Below are 16260 nucleotides of genomic sequence, written 5' to 3'. Positions count from 1 at the left end.
ACGCAGCGAAGATAGCCATATACCCCGATTACACTTTCCAGGTCCAAATGAGAAGAGCCCAATTCATCCACACAAAAGCATGACTGAAGAAAGCGGGACTGCGCTACATGCTCCTATACCCAGCAAGGCTTAAAGTGCTGCATAACAACAAAGGGCACCTGTTTGACACCCCTACGGAAGTCAGAGAATGGATGGATGGGAAGCAGCTCCACGACCTCGAAACAAGGGACCACAAACCACAACAAACGGCAACCAGAGTGATCACCCAAATATCAAAATGCGCACGCACATTCGGGAAGCAAAAAAGGAAAAGCTTAACATACACCCAGAAACAGCAAGTTAGATCCGAACTAGAGCCACACTGAACATAAACACCGCAACCTACACGACAGCGGCCAAAGCGACGTCTTCTGCACCCAGAAGTAATTAGGGTATATTTAACCCGATGTAGGGCACCAAGAGACCACCAAGAGATCAAATGGAGCGGAAACGGGGTAGTCAGAATGGGGGGGGAACCCTGCTAGACTTTTAATGTTACAGGGGAGTTTAAAGTTTGGGGGGTGGGGGGGGAACCCTGGAGTTGGTATTCAAGTTTGGGAACTATCTATAGGAAAACCAAGACCACCCAGAGCACCGGAAGCTACCGAAACCAAGAGGGAGTGCGCCAGGAGCGCCACCCGCACAAGTTCGACCACGCAAAACACATGGCTGACAAAATCAGAATCTTGACATGGAATGTCAGGAATTAATAGCTATGTCAAGCAGCGCCGAATCCACACATTCATAAAACGCAGTAAGGTCGGAATCGCCTCACCTGAATGCACAAAAGCAAGCAGCACTCGATAAAACTTGGGACGCTGATAGGATCCACCTGCGCAAGAGGAGTCCTGATCTTGATAGCCCCTTCCATCCCCATAAAACTAATACACTCAAAAGCGGACGACGAAGGCAGAATGGCCCTGGTACACGGCACCATTGAGGGAAAGGAACTCTGCCTGGTTAACACCTATGCCCCCAACCACGACGCCACAGTCTTCTTCCGGTCCCTATATAATCGGCTAAGTCCATTTAGAGACTGCACCTCGATGTGGGGGGGTTGTTGGGGGGTGGTGGGGGCAGGGGGGGAACCACAACTGCACCCTAAACCCCTTCATGGACAGATCAGATACAAGCACGCCCGCCCGTCCCCACCTGCCAAAATACTCAATGCACTAACGCAACAATTCGCGCTCAGAGATTTATGGAGAGAACACCACTCCGAGAAACGAGAGTACTCCTATTACTCAGCCCCACATGCCGTCCACACTAGAATAGATTACATCCATGTGAGCGAGGAATAACTGGCTATGTTCGGGACACACAATACCTTGCCAGATTGTTGTCAGACCACTCCCCACTGATAACCACGTGGACAGTGTTTGCACCCAGACCCCCTGGGCCCACCTGGAGGCTTAGAAGTGAAGCCCTGCTGGACGAGGCCTTCTCCGAACAGATTAAAAAAAGCACTCTGGACTACTGGTAATTAAATGAGAATAGCGTGCAACACATCAGTACAGCATGGGAGGCATGAGGGGGGAAATGATTGCAGCTATAGGAGGAGCTCAGAAGTCCATACTAACCTCATTAGCACGCAATGAAGATGAGCTGAAGGCACTAGAAGCCAAAGCCTCCGCAGACCCTACCCACGTTCAAAACATAGTTGAGCTCAAACAAGCCTGCCTGGTGCACTGGGAAAAACTAGGGAAACTTAGTTACACAAAATACATTGAACAAAGTCAAGCGCTTGGGGACAAGCCAGGGAAGCTCCTTGCTTGGCTTCCAAGAGTGAAGCCCCCAGGACGCCCATTTGCCAAGTCCTCAACTCGGATGGCACAATAGCACAAACGCAGGCCGAGATAAACCTAGCGTTCACCAGGTTTTACCAAGCTCTTCACACCGAACCCCCGTCGCCAACAGACACTGAAATAGAGGAGGTCTTAGATATTATTAAGCTTCCCAAACTAGACGTGCAAATGGCTGAGGCCTTAGACGAGCCCATTACCCCGAGGAGGTTATGGCCACCATTAGAACCCTGCCATCCGGCAAGGCCCCAGGATCAGATGGGCTCCCGGGGGAGTGCTATAAAACTTACGAGGAAACGCTGGCCCCGCTCCTGGCCCATGTGTTCAATGAAGCATATGAAATAGGTACTCTGCCCGACACCATGAGAGAAGCCATAATTATCCCTCTACTGAAACCGGGCAAGGACAGCGGAGAGTGCAGCTCTTACATGCCCTTATCTACGCTTAACGCCGACAACAAGATCCTGACGGCACTGCTAGCGAGGAGGCTGCGTAGAGCGGTCCCACAACTAATCCATCAAGACCAGACCGGGTACGTACCCGGTCGAACCATTACAGAGAACCTACGTAAACGACACCATGTCATATACAGCACCAATAGCAGGCCTGGAAAATGCGCAGTGGCATCCTTAGACGCCACCAAGGAGTTCGATTCAGTCCGGTGGAAGTGGTTGCACGCCACCATGGCCAAGATGGGAATAGGACCGGCCTTCTTAAAGTGGACCAAACTCATACACTGATCCCATGGCCAGGGTACGCACAAACAATACATTTTCGGAAAAATGGTGCCTCTATAGGGGCACACGATAGGGGTGCCCGCTCTCCCCCATGCTGCACATCATAGCAATTGAACCTGTAGCAGCATACCTAAGGCAAGAGTATGGTGACGGGGTCATCGAGATCGGAGTGACCCATCTGGTCTCCATGTATGCAGACAACACACTCCTCTACTTGAACAACCCAGAACATATACTGCCATACATATTAGAGACATTAGATGGGTTTCACAGATACACGGGGATACAAATAAACCATGATAAGTCCTGTCTCTTCCCCCTTGCATCATTAAGTGAGGCCAGTGAAGGAGGTCTCCCAGCCAGGGCATTCAGATGGGAGACCACTTCCTTCAAATATCTTGGAATAACCATTCACCGAGACCGCAAGACCGAGCACTCCCTCAACACAGCGAGAGCCAAAGACAACCTAGAAAAGTCAATGGACTTCTGGGGTAGACTCCCACTCAGTCGCAGGAAGAGCTGGGCTCCTTAAAATGGTGGCGCTACCCCGCCTCCTACACTTCTTCACCAATGTCCCATTATAACATCCCCCAGCAGTTCAAAAGACCTAAACAAACTATGCAGAGGATTACTGTGGCAAGGAGGGAGGCAGAGTGGCACTGGAAGTACTGCAGAGACCCTACGACCCTTTCTGCTTGAAAATCCCCAACTTTTAATTATATTACCTAGCAGGCCAACTGAAACATGTCATTCAATGGATGGCGGACGAAACCACAACCTACACCCGGCTCCTACAACCAGCCGTCCCCCACATGCTACTCAGACTTATTCTGGACCCCTGATGGCGTGAATCAACACAAACCACACCTAATGAAGATCGGTATCCAGATCTGGAAACGAGCTTGTAAAACCATGAAGACATGCGGCCCATACTCACCTCAGATACAGATTGCTGCCATCATGACAAACAGACCGGGGGGCCTGAAAGAAATGAGGAATACGTGGGAACCATGCGTTGGCGAACTAGTGAACGACCAGGACATCCTAATATTCACAGAACTACATGCGACCTCACAACTACCAGTAGAGAAGTTCCTACTTCATGGCACGGTGATAAGAAAGCTCGCAAACAGATGGTAGAGAACATGGAAACTGGACTTGACAGCATTTAAAACATGTTAAACGCTGCCGAGGGCGGACATGAAACCTCGAGACTCTACGAATCACTGCTAGTTAGCGCAACCAAGCAAGACCTCAAGTGCAAAGTGAAGTGGGAACAGGAGCTGGGCCTACAATTTGAGGATAAGGAATGGGAATCAATAACTCACCAAAAGTGTCCGACACCGAAACGCCCGACTGCAGCTCATACAGTTTTATATAATCAACAGAGCGTATCTTACATCTGAAGTTATTCCCAAATTCAAAGGAGCGGGAACAATAGAATGCCCTAAATGCAACGAACCCCGTGTGGGGATGACGCACATGTTCTGGGGATGCCAGAACATACAATCCTTTTGGTCACAGAACGCTGCGAAGGTTGCTGATGCAGACATCTTGGACGTACAGTCACCTAGAGCGTGCATCCTGGGCAGATACAAAAAAAGCAACAATAAAACAAACCCCTGAACAGGCTCAAAGACCTGATGTACATTTTAGCGAAGAGACGCATCGCCATGGGGTGGAAATCTCCCAAATCCCCTAGCATAACATTGTGGTGGGATGACCTCCGTAAGTGGACAACGGCTGAAACTGGAGCATGGGAAAACGCGCAAAGAGAACAGAGACTGGACATCGGTGAAGAACTACATCAATGGGTGGCGCTCACGGTGTCATTATTTCATCCAACAGAAGTAGCTTCCACCACCGACAACACTGGCAGCCCTTGAGGGCCTTCCGTAACGTGTGGAACTGAACAATTATTGTGGTCTTGGGAAAGTTGGGAGGGAGGGGGGATACTCAAGATTTCTAAACGGTGCATTAATGATAACTGTTGATTTGTTATAAAACCAATAAAAATATATATTTTTTTTAAATAATCAGATGCGAGGAGAGAAGGAGAGTGGGGGGTCAAAGATGACCCCACGGTTTTTAGCCTCTCAGGATGGAACAGGAGGAGGGCCAAGAGAGGCCGGCCAGAGAGTGACAGGAAAGGAGGGTGCGGGTGTGCTGATGAGGGGCATCTCAGTCTTACTGGCATTAAGGCAGAGGTCATTGGCGGCACACCACTGGATAGCAGACAGACAGTCAGCGATGAGAGACTGAGAAGAGGTGGCCGAGGGTAGCCTGAAAATGAGCCGAGTGTCATCTGCATAGCACTGAAAATTAGGGCAGAGAGTTGCAATGCGGTGGGCAAGAAGTGCCAGGTATAGGTTGAACAGCCAGGGAGAGAGGTTAGCCCCTGGGGGACACCACAGGTAGAGAAAAAGATGGCGGAGAGGATGTGGGCCCAGGTTGGACCTGGGAGGGGGGGATGGGTCGGTCAGAGAGGAAAGAAGTCAGCCACGACAGGGCCTGACGGTGATACCAAGGTTATCACGGAAACATTTGAGCAGGATGGCATGGTTGACAGTGTCAAAGGCAGAAGAGATAAAGCAAGAGGTGGACACAGGATGTTAGAATCAAGGTTGGAGAGCAGGTCTTCACAGATGTTCAGGAGAACAGTTTCCGTGCTTCTGGCACCTCTGAAGCCAGACTGATGGTCATGTAGACAACCAACAGGTTCAGTGTGGAGACTAAGCTGGGAGATGGCTAGTTTTCAAAGAGTTTGTCCAGGAAGGGAGTGATGGAGATTGGGGGATAGTTACCGGGCAGGAGGGGTCAGCAGAGGGTTTCTTAAGAAGAGGGTGCACAAGGGAGTACTTCAGGGGGGATGGGAAGACTCCAGTGGAGAAGGAGTGGTGCAGAAGTCAGCCAAGGCAGGAGCCAGTGAGTCGATGTAGTCCTTGATGGTTTTTGAGGTACATGGGTGAACCTGTTTTGGCAAGACTTTCATAGATCAGACTGGTCTCGAAACTTTGTCAGCTGAGAACAGGGTAAAGGCAGAGAAGGAGGGAGGAAAGGTGGCTGCAGAAGAGCCAGAGGAAGAGGAAGAGCAGGGAGTAGAGGTAGGGAGGAGAGAGGTGGACAGTGAGGACAGGATGTCCTGAGTTTTAGAGATTAAGTGAGAAGCCAGTGCTGTGCAGAGTGCCTGGGAAAGGACAGGAGAGGTAGAGACTGCGGCGGGATTAGCCAGTTCCTTGCAGATTTTAAAGAGTTCAGCCGAGTTGTTAGATGGCGCAGAGATGAGGGCTTGGGCGAGAACCCTCTTCTTGGTGAGGACAGAGTTGGTATTGACTTTGGAGCAGGCGGCAGGCCAGTTTGTCGGAGGATGTACATGAAGCAAGCCATTTCCTCTCTGCCACCCTGCACTTGTGTTTGAGGGTGACGAGGTCAGAGTCGTACCAGGAGTTGCACTTGGCTTTGGGCTTCAGGCGAATTCTCATGACAGGGGCAAGAAAATCCAGAGTATCAGACAGAGTGGAGCAAGGAAAGGGCAGTGTCAGGGTGAGAGTCGGCCAAGGGGGCAGGAGTGGGAGATAAAGTAGCGGCAGCCTCATCTGACACGCGCTTCATGGGTCGGATGACCGAGAAGGTGGGTGGCAATGAAGTTAGTGGCTTGGCCTGAGGGGTAGAGAGGGTGAGATGGGAGGAAAGGAGAACGTGATCACTCCAGGAGAGTAGAGTGGTGAGGGGCAGAAAGGGGAAGGTCTAAGGAGATAAGAACATCCAGAGGGTGCCCTGCAGAGTGAGTCGGGCCAGAGGGGAAGATGGAGAGCGAGAGAGTCGCAGAGGTCACGAAAGAGGCCAGAGGGAGGACAGGAAGCATCCAGGTGGATGTTAAAGTCTCCAAGAAGGAGGAGTTGAGAGGTTGAGACCAGGAGTGAGGAGGAGAGGTCCGCCCACTCAGAGGAAGGAGGAGATCGCACCAGGTGGCCGATAGATAGTAGCCACAGTAAGGGAATGGCTAGGGGGGGAGAGAGAGAGACACTGCAGAGAAGGCTTTCAAAAGAGGAGTAGGCCTGCATAGGAATGACAGAGGCAGGAATCAATTCGGGGAAAATCAGGGCTACACCACCCACCTGACCGGTTGGGCCTGGGCGCGTAGAGGATCTTGTAGCCATCAGGGAGGAGCGTTTCAAAGCTAGTGACAGAGCTGGCAGTGAACCATGTCTCGTGAGGCCAAGGGCATCGAGGTCCAGTTCCTCAAGAAGGCAGCAGATGTCAGAGGAGTGTTTGACAGCTGAGCAAGTGTTAAGAGTAGCAAGATGGAGAAGGTTTCCATCTTTGAAGGACTTCTGGGGAGGGGTACAAATCAGAGGTACGCCCTGGGGAGGTGTAGGAGGAGCCTGAGGGGGGGCAGAGAGGGAAGGAGAGGGCAAGGTAGCCGGGGAGGACGCAAAAGGGGAAGGCGAGGGTGCTGTGTAGGAAGGAGAGGGGATAGCAGGAGAAGAAGGGAAATTGATAAGGCGTGGGAAGAGTCTATCTAAGATGTGAAGGTTGGCCTGATGGCCTAGGACCAGGACGGTGCCATTCACATAGACATTGATGATGTCCTTAGAGGAGTGAAAGGAGGCCAGGAGGGCATCCCTCTGGGAATATGTATGTACTTTCAATGTTGTCGAATTATAATCAAGAGGTCTGGAACTACGCCGTGATACATCAGGGTTTGGCCGTACAGCAAATGCAATAAATATGTTTCTGACAAGGAACCGTTACTTTCAAGGGCCTTCAAGATTAGAACGCGCAAGACCAGGAAACCAGGCTGAAGAATCATGCATTGTGTGTCGGAGATAGCCGGGGCCCTCCCCCGCGTCAGTAATCAAGGAGGGGAGCAGCAGCCTCCGTGGTAGTACGGTCCTTGGCTCCAAGAACAAAGCATTGTCAGTGAAATCACAGCCGGTGAGTTGGAGAGACCGATACAAAAGCGGTCTATGTTGAAACCAAGGTTGCAAGCAGCAACATCATATGGCGAGCGCTGGAACGAACATTGTTAAAACGTGTGTGGCAAAAGACTCATGTAAAGTTGATGAGTGATTGAACTTTAAAAGCAAGATACAATCCCTTTGACAGAGTGGTCCGGCACCGCATGGGTGCTCAATCAAGGTCTCTGTAAGGTATCCAGCTGAGAAGTGAACGTTAAATGGTTATATTAACAAGGAGAACAAAGAATTATGAATCGAAGTGCTCCTGCGACGGGTCGAGCAAAAGCCAGAGCACAGTCGAAAGTCTTAAATTTTGATGAAGTAGAGAAAGTTTCGAAAATGAGAAATTGGGTCTGAGCCGGGCACAGGTGGGCCCGGGGTGAACAGTAGAGCACCCCAGAAGTTGTACATGTGAACCTCAAGGTTTGTTGTGTCTAAAGGCTCTCTGAAATAAGAGACTTTGAATGGCAAAGAGACTTCAGAAGGCCCTGATGCTGAGGTTTTGAACTGCATCCTCGCATCCTCGTGCTAGAGAAGCCAGAGCGTGTATTAAGCTTGAGTGTGCCACCTTGTCCCCTGCTGAAAACATGGGGACGGGAAGCCAACGGCTCAAGTATCCTGACATATCATTTCTTGAACACTTTTCTTTTGCATAACATTGTTTCCCACACTATTTGTAGTTAGAGTTAAGGATTAGCAATAGGTTTATCAGTATAGGCCCTTTTATTTTGACAAGACTCTATAAAGACTGCGTTATTTTTTGATTGTCGTAGCTTGCTTCCATCTTTAGAGTTGGGATTAGATAGCCATTTTTCAAACCCCAATGAAGTTCAATAAACGCCCTTGAACTGATCAATTGTGGCCGTCTTACTGTTTGATACCATGCCTTCCTTACAGCGTACACACATAATGCTGAATCAAGTGTTGCAATCTATGCACAGAGCACACTATGCCAAAGCCCCATGGTAGTGATCCACACACTCTACAGTGTTACTTTCCAGCAATTGCATTCATATAAGAGGCAACTCACTAGCCCCACCTGACAGAACAAAGACCAACGTATATCACTTACTAAAAGAATGAATTGTTTTAGTCCATCAAACAATCAAATAATGTCATAGTACAACGCATAGCAGAACCAGTTATGTTACTAAATACATTTGAATTGCAAGGACAGGACACTCATTTTACAACATTGCTCACCTTACGGTTCCAGCTAGACACAATGGTCTTGGGAGCCTGAAGGCCTGCGGGAAGGATAGGCTGCTGGTTCTTGACAACTCCTGAAGCTTCATCTAGTAGAATACCCTTAGAGGATAAAAGAAGGTTAAAGTACACATGTAACAATCACTTGCATACCTACAAAGAGCCAGCGGCCAATTTCCAAATGAAAGACATGAGTAAAGAACAGAACCCACTGATATAATGCACCAGAAAGAGCAATACAACTAGAATTCAAGCGTCTGGTAATTAATGGCAGAAGCCTTATGCACCATTGCCAGATTCAGACCAGCCCTGTAGAACTAGATAGAGTTGCAAAACTTAGAACCATTTACTGTAGAATATGGTTACAGTGGAAAAGGGTGAAAATAGCTAGCCTTGTGTAAAGCATTCGTGACAAAAACGCCAAAACCTACTTTTCTCAAGAAAGGACACCAGTAAGGATACCAGTTACTTATTAGGGACTTATAAGCAGCGATCCTACCTCCATAAAGCCTCTGCTACTCATACACCCCTCTTTTACCATGAGATGTGTAGCAACTTTACAACTTAGCAGGAGAACACAAACACTCCCTCCAGACCACATCTAGAGGCAGCACAGGCCAACTTACAACTTCATCAAGTCATTAAACCAAGGGGTCAGAATGGACACGTAGAATGTTTTCAAAAAGGAGGCAAGGACAGTGCAGAAGGGCCATGTTGAAGCTGCCTTCAGACTATGCAGCAAGAAGCACAAGAAAGTGTATATCTAGATAACCAGATATCTGGTGAGAGGAAAACGCACCACTCTTTCAAGTATAGCATCATTAGCATCCACCAGCAGGTCAAACTTGTCCTCCAGCTCAGTGACTTTACTGCGATCCTTGATGTGACTGCGACAGCCATGGTACTGCATCACCCTACTCATACTGTGGGCAGAAGACAAAAATTCGTAGGTTATCCGACAGCATTATAATCAGCAAATGGCATGCTTTGGGATGAAAATCTTGAATCAAACAAAGGGCAGCACAAAAAACACTGAAGCAGATAGATACGATGCAATATTTTTACACAGATCTCAACAAAAGAGGGCAATGTCAAGTCCAGACAAAGGCTCTGCAAACAAGTGCAGTGGCCTGCATCAATCAACCGCAGAGCCGACAGCGTGTGTAAAAAATATAATATGAGTTGAGTAAATATAAAAAGTGAAGGGATGTTGGGAAGAGCTGCGCTGCAGGGGTCTCCTCCCGCATATATGTGGTAAACAGGTGTCTCCTCACGTGCGTGTGTGTGTGTGTGTATATATCAAGACAAAGAAAAAGTGAAAGAGCGAATTGCAGCTTTCTGGACGGCACTCTCCTCAATAATAAAAATCACCCGGATACGAACAAAAGGATCTCCATCAAATGTCCTTTATTTTAGCAGATACAGTCGACAGGTAGCTCAGGAGAAAAAACAACTACGCGTTTCACCCTTGCGGGCTTCGTCAGATTGTAGACATAAACAGGCTTCTCTTTTTAAACACTTTTACAAATACAAAAAGTCCTTCTTTGCTTTCCATTGAACAAAATCTTTGTTCACAATTCCTGTTTCTCTGAGTGTCATCTTGGAATAGTCAAATGCATTGGGAAATACTGCTAAAATCTAGTTGTCTTGTGCTTTGCATGAAGTGCATAGTGCTCGAAATGCAGCAGCAACCTATCAACAATATTGATAGTTTGTTCATGTTCCAAAAATACTAATTATTTTTGTAAAGTGCATAGTGCTTACTATTTATAGTAACATAACAATGGCACCTCAGTGCCAATATAAGTTTGATTTATTTTGGGAGAAAATGACTTCATCTTTACTTTTTTGCATACATAAGTTATTCTTTACCAAACGGAAAAGCCTGATGTTATCTGCATTCAGTTAGGTCTACGTCATATATTGCACTTCCCGGATTGTTAAAGTGTCTAATGCTTTGAGTAAAGCGCATAGATCGTCCTGCTGATGTTGCACTTTCCATATTGCTAAAGTGTCTAGTACTTTGAATAAAGTGCATTGTAGCAACTAAAGTGCATAGTGCATTATAGCAACATTCAACTGTACTCATCACTTATTGATGTTATTAAAGAGCTAATTGCCAAGATAAAGTGCATAGTGCTCAAACTATACAAAGCCATTTGATTATCCACAGTATTATCAATTTCCAAATGTGTAAAATGTTAATTACAAAGAAAGCCAAAAAAAAAAAAAGCGCACGGTGGGGTGTGAGGGGGGTGGATGCGTGGCTTGGAATGAACATATTTTTCAAGTGTTAAAAAAAGCCTGTAACAGATTGACAAAAAACATATGTTAAAAATATATTAAAAAGCCCCCTACATGTTAAGTGTAAAAAGTGTTCTATGAAAAAAGTGCATTAAAAAGTATCAAAAAGCTAAGCAACAGTATTGTAGTCTCATATTTTCAAACACAGCATCAATATTTTATTACACTAGTTATACCCAAAAATGATCTAATTTCCCACTAAAGTATAGAGTTCCTCGTCCTTATGACCATCCGGGTTTTTTGTCTGATAGTCAATGATATATTTGCATTCAGTTTGTCTCAGTTTTAGTTCTCGATTGCCTCCTCTTGGGTGTGGTAGAATTTTATCTATGCCAAAATATTTAAAAGAAGAAATGTCTCCATTATGCTTTTCTTCAAAATGCTTGTCAAGGGGCTAAGTAGGATCCTTGTTTTTAATGGCTCGAAGATGTTGTAATATTCAAAGTTTCACTTCTAACTTAGTGCTGCCTATATACCAGAGGTTACAGCCACATGTGATTACACAGAACACGCAAGTTGTTGCACAGGTGATATGTTTAGTAATAATCACTTTCCTCTGGGTTCGTGGATGTACATAGTATTTAAGGGCTACCCCATGTTTGCAAGCCTTGCATTTTGTGCATTTGTAAAAACCATCCTGGTTGTTTGTTAACCATTGACTTGTTGTCTGTGTCGAGGTCATGAAGAGACTTGGTGACAACTCCGATTGTAGCGATTTCGCTTTTCTAAATGTCACTGGCATTTTTCTGAATGCATCCTTCAATATCTGGATCCCTTTGTAGCAGCATCCAACGTTTGGGCAAAATCTTCTGGATGTCTTTTGCCCCATTGTTATAAGTTGTGATGAAGCGTATACTTTCAGATTTAGTTTCCTGTGATCTCTGTTCACTCTTCTGTTTTTTCTGAAAATATCCGCTCAAGTTTGTTTGGCGCATTGATTGAATGCACTATTAATAGTCGACTTCTTGTAGCCTCTTGCCATGAAATTAGTCGCTGTTATTTTGGCACTCTTCAAATGTTTTGTTTTCGCTACAATTACTCTTCATTCTTAGAAATTCACCATATGGTATACTGTTCTTTAGACATTTCGGGTGTGCACTTTCCACATGAAGCAATGAGTTTGTCCTTGTTGGTTTTCTATAGGTTTCTGTCATCAATACTATTTCTTACCTTGATCTTAATGTCCAGGAATACCACCTCTGTTAGATCATGTTGTTTGGTCAATTTAAGAATATCATGTGCATTCAAGATGTTGAAAAAAAAACACATCCATTCTTGTTCACTGCCTTCCCACACTATAAACAAATCGTCAATGTAACAACGCCATAGAGCCACCTTGTTAGTGTATGTAACTAGGGCTTCTTCAGAAAACAGTCTAGCTTCTCAAGCCCCCCATAAAGAGGTTTGCGTATGTGGGTGCTACTGTCGTGCCCATGGCTGTTCCACACAATTGCTTATAATGTTGGCCATCAAACATGAAAGCATTGTGTGTAAGGCAGAAAAAAAGCATGTCCAATAACATTTGCGAGTGGTCTCTGAAGCTAAATGACCTAGTGGATAAAAACCTTTTAATAGCTTCCATGCCTTCCTGATGTTTGATGCATGTATATAAGGAGACAACATCCAATGTTATTAATAGATACCCTGGCTTCCATGGTATTTGATCGATTTGTTGGAGAAAATCTGATGTATTCTTAATGTAGGATGGCAATGTCTGAACAAACGGAAACAAGAATTGATCCAGATATTTCGATGTGTTTTCTAGGAGACAGTCAATTGATGCAGCTATTGGCCTACCCGGCGGTTTTCTCTTACATTTGTGGATCTTGGGTAGAAAATGTAAAATTGGCAAAATAGGAAAACCCTTAGTCTGGAAAGCCTTTTCTCGTACAGTCAAAAGACCCATTGCATGCCATGTTGAAAATTTCTCATCATACCCCATTTTGTAGGATTTATATGGATTAGCAAGTAGTTTCTCTTAGTTATTGATTTGTTTAATCTGACGCATGGCTTTTCTCTTGTAATCCTGTGTATTCAAGATCACAATGTTTCCTCCTTTGTCGATGAGCGGATGACAATTGTCTTATCTTGTATCACATTATTTATGGCTATCCATTCTTCTGAGGTTATGTTGTGGTTCATTTTATTGTTCATAGAAGCCAACTTTTTCAAATCTATGATCAGATCCTCAATGAGATCTATATGTGCCATGTTATTAGTTGGTGGAATGAATCTCAATTTTTTCCTTAAAAGGCTTGGTGCTGGCATATTAGTAAGGAGATCTTCCGGTACGTTAGAAAACCATTCTAAATCAGATGAGTTTAATTCTGTTGTCTCCGTCATTTTCTTGTAATGATGTTAAAGTACATAATGTTGTTATGTCTCTAATAGTTAATGCCGATGGTAATTCTGGTCTTGTAGATGTATCATTGTTGTTTACACCCGCAAAGAATTTTGCCAATCTGATTTTTCTAATGAACAGATGTAAATCCGCTCTGCATTGAGCATAATCGAAGTTGGACGTTAGACAGAAAAATAGTCCCTTCGACAGAACTTTGGTTTCTAGGTCTGTTAGTGTTCTCTCTGACAGATTAACGACTCGTGCATTCTGAGTCATCATTGTTTCTGTTTCTTGGTCTTCCCAGAGCATGTCTGCGGGGCTCCTGACTTTTTTTTGGATTTGCTTTGGCCCCTTCTCCCCCGCCTGTTCTTCCTCTGCTGGTTTCTGCCTTGCATGTTTTTCCCAACTTGATGCAGGAGTTTCATTTCCTCTAAGAAAAATGTTTAATCTTGGAAGAGGTTCATTTGTACTGCTTCAGGTATCTGTAGATGATCCGGCACTTGTTTCCATCTCTGAATCTTCATCTGAAATAACCAGAATTGGATTTTGCTTTTGACTTTGCATTCCCTTTCTGATGGAATCCTATTTTCTCGAGAAAGTGTATATTCTTCCACTGGCATAGTCCTTGTTACGAAGGAATTTCCTCTGTTTCCTCTCTTTTATTTCTTCTTCATACTTGCTAATATTTTTATCCATCTGTACCTTGAGCTCATTTGCTGTTTTGGATTCAGCTCCTGTTGTACACATTTGATTCTAGTACTTCCATTTCTTTCAAGGCCTTTGATCTGTCACTTTTGGCATATTTAATTAGGGTCATTAGCATTTTAAATGAGCATTCATTGGTGGCCTCTCCCCATTCTTGTTGCATTTGAGGGTCCAGATCTTCATATGTTGGGATGGTCAAAATTCTTAGACCCCTTGGGATTTGTTTGTTACCAATATAGTTTTGCAAAGATTTCATTTCCCACCATATATTTGTTTCCTTTTTTTAAAGCAATTTTTCCAATTATGCCATTGATTGTTGTATGGACTTGGTTTGGCTAATCTGCGATTGTTGTATACTTTTCTTTGGGTTGATACTTTGATCGAACACGGCGGAAGGTTCGGCATCTCTACTTTGCTCCTCGGCCACCATGATCTGCTGTGTCAAAAACATATCCGGTGAGAAACGGTGTACAATGTTACTCTCCCCGAGATGGGAAAGCCCTGTCTTTTCAGTGGCATTGTAATTAAATATTAGCCTTGAAATTATAGGACACTGTACTTAATATATACGCGGATGACATGCTGGGTCATCGGAGCTTCCGAGAACAGAGGTCCTCCGACTCGAATTGCGTTGTTGCAGAGCTGCGCCCGCACGGTCTCTCAGGTCTCCATATGTTCTGTTCCCGTTTCCCCGTGGAAAGTTTCTCCGATGGGTGGCTACGTCGCGGATCCTTGGTAACCAGACACTCCGACTTGCAAGCGACGTGCTCTGTCCTTTACTTATTTGCTGATAGTTCTGCAAAACATGGGTGCCTGTCCATATACGCGGTCAGCCGCATTAATATCAAGACAAAGAAAAAGTGAAAGTGAATTGCAGCTTTCTGGACGGCACTCTCCTCAATAATAAAAATCACCCGGATACGAAAAAAAAATATATATATATATATATATATATATATATTATATATATATATACACACACATACATATATATATGGGATACATTACTCACCGTAATCGTATTTCTGATGCTTGTATCTGCTTAGATTCACATGCTGTGCATAGGCCGACATCTAGTGGAAGCTGCGGAGTATTACAGTTTGTTTTTCGAAAGTCGAAAATGGGCGTCGACACAGGCGTGCCAGTAATACTATCCCTAGTGTGACGTCCACTGTACCCAAGATCCCTCACGCGTGTAGGATCCTCAGATTGTATTTTTTCTGACATGAGGAAGCATGAGGAGTAGCGTGAGTACCGATAATCCAAGCAGATAGACAGAAAGGTAAGACTACAAGCAATTATGCGCCTTCTCTCGGAGGGGAGGAAGGGTGGGTCGCATGTGAATCTAAGCAGATACAAGCATCAGAAATACGATTACGGTGAGTAATGTATCCCTTCTGAGGCTTGTGGAATCTGCTTAGATCACATGCTGTGCATAGATTAGCGAGCAGTACCAGAAGAAGGAGGTGGGATGTGAGAAGGGTCATGAGCAAACAGGTGTCTTAGAACCGCTTGTCCCACTTGTGTATCTGTCTTGGAATGAGTGTCAATGCAGTAATGCTGAGTAAAAGTGTGAATAGAGCTCCAAGTAGCCGCTTTGCAAATGGTGTCGAGGGGAACATTTGCAATGAAAGCCAGAGTGGCACCAATGCCTCTAGTAGAGTGGGCCCTTGGCGTAAAAGGCAGAGTCTTTTCAGAAAGAGAGTAACACAGCTGTATACAGTTGATAATCCACTTCGAGATAGCGCCCTTAGAGACGCGATCCCCCTCTCTGCCTGTAGCTACGGAGACAAACAGTTGATCTGTTTTCCTTAGCGGTCTGGTTTTATTTACATAGTATAGGACCGCCCTACGCACATCTAGGGTGTGTAGTTTCACCTCAGCCGAGCTTTGCGGGTTCTGGAAGAAAGTCGGAAGCTCGATGGACTGGTTTACATGGAACTTGGATATGAATTTAGGTGAGAACCTAGGGTGTGTGCGTAAAACCAGTTTGTCCTTGTGGATAGTAAAGAAAGGATCCTGCACTGACAGAGCCTGAATTTCACTGACCCTTCTTATGGAGGTAATGGCTACTAAGAAGGCCGTTTTATAAGTCAGGTGTTTGAGACTACTTTTATGCATGGGTTCGAATGGGGGTCCCATGAGCTTAGCTAGCACCACGTTGA

The 16260-nt window shown here is 45.4% G+C and overlaps 1 protein-coding gene across 2 annotated transcripts in view; it reads right to left on the bottom strand.

Annotated features, from left to right (window-relative positions):
• The window catches only part of EXOSC10 (exosome component 10), a 1010963-nt gene that overhangs the window by 931544 nt on the left and 63159 nt on the right, over positions 1–16260 (bottom strand). For both annotated transcript variants that reach the window (XM_069609938.1, XM_069609939.1), the window contains 2 exons: positions 9545–9668; positions 8743–8847 (listed from right to left, as the gene is read on the bottom strand). In XM_069609938.1, coding sequence (XP_069466039.1) covers positions 8743–8847; positions 9545–9668 — 229 coding nt within the window. The remainder of the gene's footprint in view (positions 1–8742; positions 8848–9544; positions 9669–16260) is intronic.

The sequence above is a fragment of the Ambystoma mexicanum genome, chromosome 8, assembly GCF_040938575.1.
Source record: "Ambystoma mexicanum isolate Mex_15411 chromosome 8, UKY_AmexF1_1, whole genome shotgun sequence".
Classification (NCBI taxonomy): Eukaryota; Metazoa; Chordata; class Amphibia; order Caudata; family Ambystomatidae; genus Ambystoma; species Ambystoma mexicanum.
This window is presented reverse-complemented; position numbering and strand designations above follow the sequence as displayed.